We start from the raw sequence: 9,908 nt of genomic DNA on the forward strand, positions 1-9,908 counted from the left end.
AATTGTGATAAATCTATACAATGGAGTATTACTCAGCAATGAAAAATAAGGAAATCATGAAATTTGCAGGTAAATGGTGGGACCTGGAAAGGATCATCCTGAGTGAGTTGTCCCAGAAGCAAAAAGACACACACGGTATATAATCACTCATATAAACATACAACATTGGATAAACCCACTAAAATCGGTACATCTAAACAAACTAAGCAAAAGAGAGGACGCTAACTAAAACGCTCACTCCCCATCCTGAAAGGCAAAGAGGATGGACATGGAAGAAGAAGAAAACAGGAAACAACCTAGGAACCTGCTAACAGATGGCTTCTGAAAGCCAGAAGAAGAAAACAGGAAACAACCTAGTAACCTGTCACAGAGGGCATCTGAAAGCCTCTGCCCTGCAGACTATCAAAACAGATGCTGAGCCTGATGGCCAACTGGGGAGCAGAGTGAATGGAATTTTATGTAAGAAGAGGGAAATAGCAAGAGCTGGAGAGGACAGGAACTTCACAAGGAGAGCAATAGAACAAGAAAAATTGAACACAGGGAACTTCCCAAAGACTCATACTCCAACCAAGGACTATTCATGGAGATAACCTAGAACCCCTGCACAGATGTAGCCCATGGCAGTTTAGTGTCCAAGTGGCTTACATAGTGATGGGAAGAGGGACTGCCTCTGACATAAGCTGATTGGCCTGCTCTTTGATCACCTCCCCCTGAAGGGGGAGCAACCTTACCAGGCCACAGAAGAAGACAATGCAGCCATTCCTGATGTGATCTGATAGACTAAGATCAAAAGGAAGGAGAGGAGGACCTCCCCTATCAGTGGATGTGGGGAGGAGCATTCATGCAAATAGGAGAGGTAGGGTGGGATCGGGAGGGGAGGAGGGGGGGCTTATGGGGGGATACAAAATGAATAAAGTGTAAACAATAATAATAATAATAATAATAGCAGTCTAGACCAAAAAAATTAGAAATTAAAAAAATGTCAATTTTTAAATCAATTTGGGTTACCAAATTTTCTATTGTATTAAGGATAAAATATATCCCAACATACAAAGTATCATTATTAGTTGGCACATTTTATTAAGAACATTTTAATAATAAAAGTCAACTTTGGAGGAAATAAATTATATTATAAAATAAAAATACAGTGTTAAATTTTCCATATTACTTTTCTCTGTTCATTTTACATACTCATCCAAATAATTCCAATTTGTCTTTGATCATTTTATGAACTTATGGCTTTAAATGTATTCAATTATGTGAGTTCTATCCTTCCTTTCATTCGTAAATGGTGATCTATTGCCTTATTGATGCAATATATTAAGCTAATGTAATAAATCAACACTACACTGAGTTATGTGAACAAATGTAATTTAAGTCAATTAACTATAAACTAAATAAAGTTATGGTTTTAAAGGGAGCAAAAATGAGCTGCTAATGTTTGATAATGCCTTGCCACAAGACATATTAGGTCCTATGGTGAATGACAGCACCGTTCACACTGACTTCTCTCTCAGCAAGCTTGAAAGGGAAGTTGCGCTGTGGTAATACTGGTCTTTATCTTGACGGACAAAAGCGGTTGTGAGAATGTGTGGTATCATTTCCTTTAACAACTCAGTACAGGACCACTCTTGAGTTCCTTATTTCTACGTTGCAGAGGCAGAAACACGGCTCTTCGCTTCCTTTCCTGGTCTTTTCTCCTTTTGTAAGCCCTGTGGAAAGACTCCTGATAGTATTTTATTCACTATGTTTAACTATGAAAAAGCATTCATCAGTGGAAGAGAGAAGAACTAAGTAAATCTGACATCTCTTGATCTTCGCGACAGAATATGAAAATGTCAATGGTTGTCTTTTCTCAATTAAATATGTGTGAATCAAAAGAGAAAACTTTTTTCAAACTAATACATGGGTCAGGAAAAGAAGAAACAAGTATCGAGGCCAAAATCAGGTAAAATTGATGATATTCAAGTCAACTTTGTATTTTATGAACCATGATTGATGAATATCTGTTAGCTCTTACTGTTTAAATATCTGTTGAAAATATATTGATTGTAGTGCTGCAAACAGTGGGGGAAGCTTTTTTTTATTATTGGAAATAAATGTTGAGTCTAATGTAGTTTTATTTTTTAAAGGTCAACAATTTTAGCTACATCAAAGCGTTAAAATAATAATTAATAAAATAGAAGCTCAAATACTTGTTTGTTGTTGAAGTGAAGTATTGTGCGTGGGCACTGTATGCTAATTCCTCTATTTACTGTTTAACTAGAGCTGGTAAGTAAAGAAAGATATTTTTTGAGTGGTGACTGTGCGTTTATCAATTCCAAATTTATTTAGGAGGTTAAATAGGACTTCGGGGACATCAGAGATTGTCCTAAATGTATTATTGCTTTTACAGAGCTAAAGAGAAAAGAAATAGATTAAGTCTTCTTCTGCAGAGGCCTGAATTCCACGGAGAAACTAACACCAGTAAATCTGCCCTCTTGGCCAAAGAAACAAGGTGGGGACCATCAATTCCTTGTGAGGGTTGTTTTCTGATTCTGTAATTAATGATTAAGTAAGAATCAATATGCTATTGGAAATTACATAGTAACATGAACATAATTCAAAATTTTATATTCGCCAAACTAAAAAAAACCACAGCATTCAACCACATTCATAAATCAAATTATTACAAGATCTTTTAAATTTTTTCTCTCATAATTGATAAACCTGTACATTTTAAATAATATACTTTGTGGCCCATAAATTGATGAAATATTAATTTGTTTAAATACTATACATTTGCCATGAGAAGAAGTTATGAATCTCTTTCCTGAGAAGATTTCTTTTTCTTAATATGTCATGGCAAACAGCAAGGAATGCACAAATAAAGCAAATTTTGTAATTTGGTTAGCATTTCCTTAACTCAAAAACCTCAAAAGTAGCCTCATCTCTTAGCTTACAGTTACTCAAATTTTGAATATGCCTAGTTAAAGATATAAAAACATTCCACTCTGTGCTATATCAACATCTTCAATCATATCAAGAATGCACTTTCTGTTACCCCTCTTGAAACTTTATCAAACTTTATGCATAAGAAAACACCAGCACATTGTGGTTACAGATTCAAGGAAATTGCCTCTTTATTTGGCGAAAGGACTTTGAAAGATCCTGTTTATGCTTTCTTATTTGTTGATTTTTTTAAATGTAGTTTCTCTCTCTCAACCTCATTTCTCTTGTACTTTTAACTTAATACATGATTACTTTTACTTAAAAACTAAAACAATTGCGACACTTTGTTTAATGGGGAAATTAAAAAAAAAAAAACTTGAGTAATGTTGAAAATCATTTTGACTTAGGCTTATAAAACTAAAAGGGGAGATCTTACAGAGTACCAGTGGAGCGCTCAGGCTACAGTCACAGCAGGGACTCAGAAGTCAAAAGTCTGCTCACTCCATCATCAAACTTTTTTTCTGCACAGAGTCTGCCCTGAAGAAGCAGTGAAATGGGCTGAATCATTTGACAAACTGCTTTCTCATAGAGGTTAGTGGTATTTCACCAAACCTTCATGTTTTAACAAAATATTAAGCTTAGATACCTGCAATGATAAAAGACAAATAGTCATCAGATTTGTATATCAGTAATTGTCAGTAGTCCAAATTCTAGTCAACAGAGGTAACTAAGGAAAAGGGTAGGCTAAAGGAAGATGTATTTTTAATTTTCCTACTTATTCAGAATTACTTTTTATTGGTGCATTCGTATTATTTCTTTTCCTTTTCTTCCAGTTAAGCACTACAACATTTTCATTTCAATTTTAAATTTCCTGACATTTAAAAGAGAATCAGTTTTATTAAATGTATATTTAATACATTGTCCACATTGTTTTATTCTTAGTGATTAAAGACATGAAGTAGCTATTCTGAGAAATATTTAAGGAACCCTCATGAGAGCATAGCTTTGTATCAGAATTCTTATGAATTCCTATAGCTAGCTCTATCAGAGATCAGTTTTTAAATTTTTTTCTTTCATTTTTTTGATATTTTAATTGGATTATTTCCTGTTTCCCTTTCCTTCCTATAAAAACTCCCTTGAAGCCTCGTTCCTCTTTTTCAGTTTCATTCCCTAACATTTTCACTAATTTTTGTCATATGCCTGCATAGGGCAGAATCTTGTAGAGAAGTTGAGATCCAGGAGTGTATTAATGTTGAGCATTGTGGCTGAAAAAAGTGAATCAGAACAGGCTTAATTCTTCAACAAGCTAAGTGTGGATAAGAGGCAAGCAGCTGGTTCTTGCTTTCTGGTCTGCCCCTTTCAAACTCTTTTTCTTTTTTCTTTTACTTTCAAACTTTTAATTTATTTTTTTCTGAACTCAGTTCATTTTTCTCAAGTTTCAAAGTCAACAATTTGCAATTATTACTTGATGGAAAGACACAGAGTTTATTTTCTTTACTTAACTGTTCATCTGTGAAAGTAAAACTACCATATCCAGATACACAGGTGTCGACAGCCACAGAGTTTTTGGTTTTGATTTTGTTTTTTTTGTTTTTTTTTTTTTTTTTGTCTACACGCTAATGGTGTATCTTACCTCACTCTTTGAAGCACTCTGTCTTCCATGCTTCCCAATAGACCATTCTAAGAACAGGCCAGACCACCACTTCATACCTAGGCATGGCACAATCCAGTTGGCTTATTATCTTCAGCTGGGTGCTAGAAGAAATGTTTTTCATGTCCAGGGGAATTTGAGCAGAATATCAGAAATTCTACATCTTTCATCAGTAGGAAAAAGCAATTTCCCTTTTATTTTCTCATTTCATAGTGTGTACATGAAGCCAAATATTTTTATTGTTTTTTGGGAACATTTAAAAATGCTTTCTTCTGTGCTGGACAGAAGAGGATCAGATTTTTAATTTTTTAATTAATTACACTTTATTCACTTTATATCCCAGCTATGGCCCCCTCCTCCTTCCCCTTCCAACCCCACCTTCCCTCCCTCATCTCCCATGCCCCTCCCCAGAGGATGAGACTTAAGAACAACATTGTTTACATAGTAGGTTTGAAGTCAGTGTGGGTTCCATGACACTCTGGATCAAGCTATTAAAATATTTTTATCCAATATTTTTATTTATACAATAAATTATTGTTAATCATCACTGCACTATAGGTTAGAACATAAAAGCCATTCTCTTCCAACAGAACTAAATTTACACTCAAATACTAACTTCTTTGTATCTTCTATTACCTTGTAGCCCTTTTAGCCTGTCTATTCTGAATGTTCTACTCTCAATGTTTAATCAGTATGTGATTACTTCTATCTTCTACTTCTATGAGATAAACTTGGTTATGTTCTATGTAAAGGGCCTGTCTTAATACCTGACATGGCATCTTCACATTTCACTCCTTAATGTCATAGATTGGATAACTGCACCCTACTTGTGGGAATACAAAACATTTCATTATGAATGCATTTCACATTTTCTTACCCATTCATTTATTGATTAAACTAAGTTAGTTCTGTAACTTAAACAACACATGTAAGGTCATCTTCAGTTTTTGCTGTCAATATTTTACTTCACATAAAATTTCCTTCATAATTTTAACTTATAAAATGTTACATTTTTATATTTTTAACCAACATTTTGTACATACTATTCTTTAGTCTAGATAAATGAAAATAAATTAAAATTGTGAGATTAATTTTTATAATTGAATGATGATATATTAGAAGTAGCCATATATGGTTTTACCTGTGGAGCCTTAAAGTAATATGCACTGAAAAATATTAAGTTCTTATATATTAAAATAGAAGTTATGAACAGACCCCTTTTATGTGTGAGGTGTTTTTGTAACATAAATGGTTGAATAACCTTAATTTCATTCCATAATCACATTGGATTTCATCTCCTACACTGCAGACTTTTTTATTTATCAAAACAACAGATTCATAAAATATTAAATGACATGATGTGTTAGGAAACCAATAAATAGTGCCAACTATACAAAGACTAGTGACTGCTGCTATAATGAATTATAGTAATTATCACATTAAAACAATCCTTTTCTATTTCCAGTATGTTATAAACTAGACAACAAAGAGGGTTGGAATTTCTATTAGAAGTGATGTTTGAACTGGATTTATTACTCTAATTAACAAATTGCTATATAGCAATTTCATCATACTCTATTCATCCAAAGTGAAGAAATGCTTAGGATGTGGAGTAGTTCTCATGTCAGATTCTGTAATTCCCTATTACTAGTACTGAAAAACAAATGGGTTGAATAGGATGTGACACTCTTTCTCTCCCTAGTGGTAGAAGTACTAACAAAGTACCAACTACCACAGGTGAAATTTTAAGAAAGTATGTGAATTTTATAAAGTCACCACTCATCTAACTGTATGTCACTAATCACCTCGTGTGGCTAAAATACCAAATAATTATAATAAATTTAAAAATTATGCTACTCGAATTCTTTTACTGATTCAATTATTTTTCACTGAAATAATTGTAACACTAAATTATGAAACTTCAAATAATTACACAAAATACTTTTGATTATAATACTTAACTCAGTTCATTTCTAGTAATTTGACGCTGTATGTTTGTTGGGGGGAAATTATATACATAGTGAAAAAGCAATCCTGAGCAAAACAAACAAACAAACAAACAAAATGCACACATACACACACCTCTCAAGGAAGATCCCGATCCTTCAAATTTTATATAAGTTCTTTTGAACTAAATGTGTTGATTACTCAGGTTCAGTATGGCATATTTGTGTAAAGGTAATAAATTTAGTCAAACAGGAAATTAGGTTATTTATCAAACAAGGTGCAGTGGAAATATGAATTCATTGTTTCATAAAATAAACAGCTGTAAAAACCAGTGTAAACTAACAGGAAGTAGTAGCTTTAGCAATAGAACCACAGGATAGGCATTTTTGACCCCCGTTTCAAAGGATTCACAGAAATTCGCTAGCTCAACAAAGTGAAAGTGAAGATCCAAGCAGGCAGGCAGTCTAGGCTTGAAACTTCACATTGTCTGAAGGATTTAGAAAATTAAAAACAATTATCCACTATGACCAAGTAGGCTTCATCCCAGGTATGCAGGGGTGGTTCAATATACGGAAATCCATCAATGTGATCCACCATATTAACAAACTGAAAATTAAAAATAAAGCATTTCTTTATTGCAACATGTTACCAGGTACTAGAGTAAAAGAAAAAAAAATCCCTGTATCTTAAAGAAAGCAGTGTCTAAGAGACATTTGGATAATTATCGATTTAAAGTTTGTTTTTATTTATTTATTTTATTATTTATGTTTATGAGTGTTCTGCCTGAGGGCAAGTATGTACACCTCTTGTAAGAATAGGGCCTCCTTTTCTTAAGGACTAAAGTTAAATATGGCTGTGAGCCTCCATGTGGATGCTAGGAACTGAACCTGGGTCCTCTGCAAGGACTGTCTGTTCTATGAACTTCTGTGCCAACTCTAAAGCCCAGTTTTGATGATTTTTTTATTCAAAGTTTAATTTTAAAAACTGAAATACATAACAAAGTTGAACCAATTAAATATGCATGTGGTAAGGACTGTTGTTAATATATCAAAACAGTTTTGTTAATTTTATTATATATCAATTAGTGTAAAGTATTATTGGTAGGAAAATTAAATGTAGAAAACATAAAAATAATGTGTGTGAATAAAAACCTAATATAAATAAAAATATGCTCTAAAATAAATTTTTATTTAAATGAGGTAAACTTATATTACAAATTTTGGCACAACAGAATTCAACAATTACTATTGCTCCTTATTTGTTTCTATGACAATGTTCATATATACTTACTTTAAATCTTTGTTTATTGGAAATTTATCTGAAGTTCAAAACTGAATTATAATGTAAACTATAATGTAAACATATATGTTTAGTGAATCGAAATGTATTCATGTATCGAAAATAATGTCACAGTATAACTGACATTCATAGCCATTAATTTCAAATTACATTGATCACCTTTATAGAAGTGAATCTTATCATTACGAACATGAATATTTTATATGAAATAATGCAAAAGAAATATTGTGTATGTATATCATACACATATATATTTAGAGAAAGCCAATACTTCTTACACAATACAAAAATGGAAACAGTTGGATAACAATTAACAAAAAACTGAAAAATCAGTTTAAAGACAAACTTTGGGAGACTTTTATGTTGGAAAACTACCTCTGATGGACAGAAGGGCAGAAATTTATCAAAGGGCTATCTACAAGTTTCTTTCAAACAAAAATTTTGTTCTGAGGATAGGGCCATGTTGATAGGAAATTCAATGAACTTACTAAAATATTGGTGTTATACATGTGCTCAGAAGGTGCAAAAGAAAAGGCTCAACCAATATTATCTAGATCTTCTCTCTATTAATTGGAAGAAAATGTTCCTGTTTTAGAGGAGAAGTGGAGGGCAAAGCATGTAGAGTGTAACTGGCTACAGTTAGAGACTGTTTAGTGAACATAAGTCCTTTCCAGGAGTTTGTCAGAGTTTTGTAGGCCCATACCAGACAGAATATATGGGACTCTGGCATTAGACATGGTGCAAACTCTCAAAGAGGGATTTGAAAGAGAATGCAACCTTTTGCAATGGTACCTTTTGAGTCTCCATCAGTTAGAAAATACTTAACTGATTATTGTAATGTACAGCCTTTTCCTAGTCACTGCAAACATTCACAATGTTTAATTCTTTTCATTATGATTCATTTGCTGTGGACTTTCATATCTTCCATTTTGGCTCTAGTGAGTATTTTGTGGAAGACAATTTATAATATGTAAGGATGAGAAGAGAATAAGCCAGTCATTGCCCCTTGGATTTAAAGATATGGACTGATGTGGAAATTATTAGTGTCAGACTTTGAATAGGGGCAGCAAGGAAACATATGCTTCAATTTCAGGGAAGGAAATGAATATTTCTCCTTAGATTTTTTTTTTATTTTGTAGTTTTTAAAGTTATTCTTTACATTTCTATTTCTACAAGTTTTATAAATAGTAAGGGGCTCACCCACAAGGTTAAATTCCTGACTCATGATAACCATTATCAATAGTTTTTTTTAATTTTTTATTAATTACACTTTATTCATTTTGTATCCCCCCATAAGCCCCTCCCTCCACCCCTCCCGATCCCACCCTCCCTCCCCAACTCCACAAGGAGAGCAACAGAACAAGATAATTTGAACACAGGGAACTTTCCAGAGACTCTTACTCCAACCAAGGACTATTCGTGGAGATAACCTAGAACCCTTGCACAGATGTAGCCCATGGCAGTTCAGTGTCCAAGTGGATTAAATAGTTTTATAATGTAGCTAAAGAATAATTTTTTTAAAAAAAATCTGCCTTTAATTAAAAATTAATTACATTCTTAAATCATTTCAACGGAAATTATGCATTCTATAGCAGCTCAGACCTATGAAAGCAATTATTAAAGGAGAACTGATTAAATCTCATATTTAGGTTTTAAACTATACCAAAGTTTCTTGCTTCAGAGTTTCTTGAATTGTTGTTCTGTTTGATTTCTTGGCATCTGAAAAATGCTACCACAGATGCAAGAGGTTACATTTAGAAACAGACTTATAAGTATTTAATATTGTATGACACATGGAGCCTGCTTCTTCCAAGAGTGAATTCTGGCCCCAGGTTCAAATCAAGCACTTCTGGAAGCTGGGCTCACCGCTTCTGCTAATGGAGGGCTGCCTGGGTACTGGGTCCTCTGAGTGAGAGCTGGTCCCATTGTGGTCTAACCTAACACACACATCCAGAGTAAGAGGAACAAGATGTTCAAAGTTGCCTGCATATAGTTTTTAAACAAAAGTTACTTAAAGTTAAAGTAAATATATGTTTTTTTTTCTTTATTTCCTCCTTTTCCTGAGTTAGTATTTATTTGT

General features: G+C 33.2%; 1 protein-coding gene across 1 annotated transcript in view; it reads left to right on the forward strand.

The window, feature by feature from the left end:
• Nucleotides 1–1,666: 1,666 nt before the first annotated feature.
• Nucleotides 1,667–9,908, forward strand: part of Rgs18 (regulator of G protein signaling 18) — a 16,135-nt gene continuing 7,893 nt past the window's right edge. Inside the window, exons 1-3 of the mRNA XM_055624635.1 lie at nucleotides 1,667–1,948; nucleotides 2,396–2,497; nucleotides 3,461–3,522. Of these exons, the coding sequence (XP_055480610.1) occupies nucleotides 1,830–1,948; nucleotides 2,396–2,497; nucleotides 3,461–3,522 (283 nt within the window). The 5' untranslated portion in view covers nucleotides 1,667–1,829. The remainder of the gene's footprint in view (nucleotides 1,949–2,395; nucleotides 2,498–3,460; nucleotides 3,523–9,908) is intronic.

Source organism: Psammomys obesus, unplaced genomic scaffold, assembly GCF_907164565.1.
Source record: "Psammomys obesus unplaced genomic scaffold, mPsaObe1.curated_primary_1811, whole genome shotgun sequence".
Classification (NCBI taxonomy): domain Eukaryota; kingdom Metazoa; phylum Chordata; class Mammalia; order Rodentia; family Muridae; genus Psammomys; species Psammomys obesus.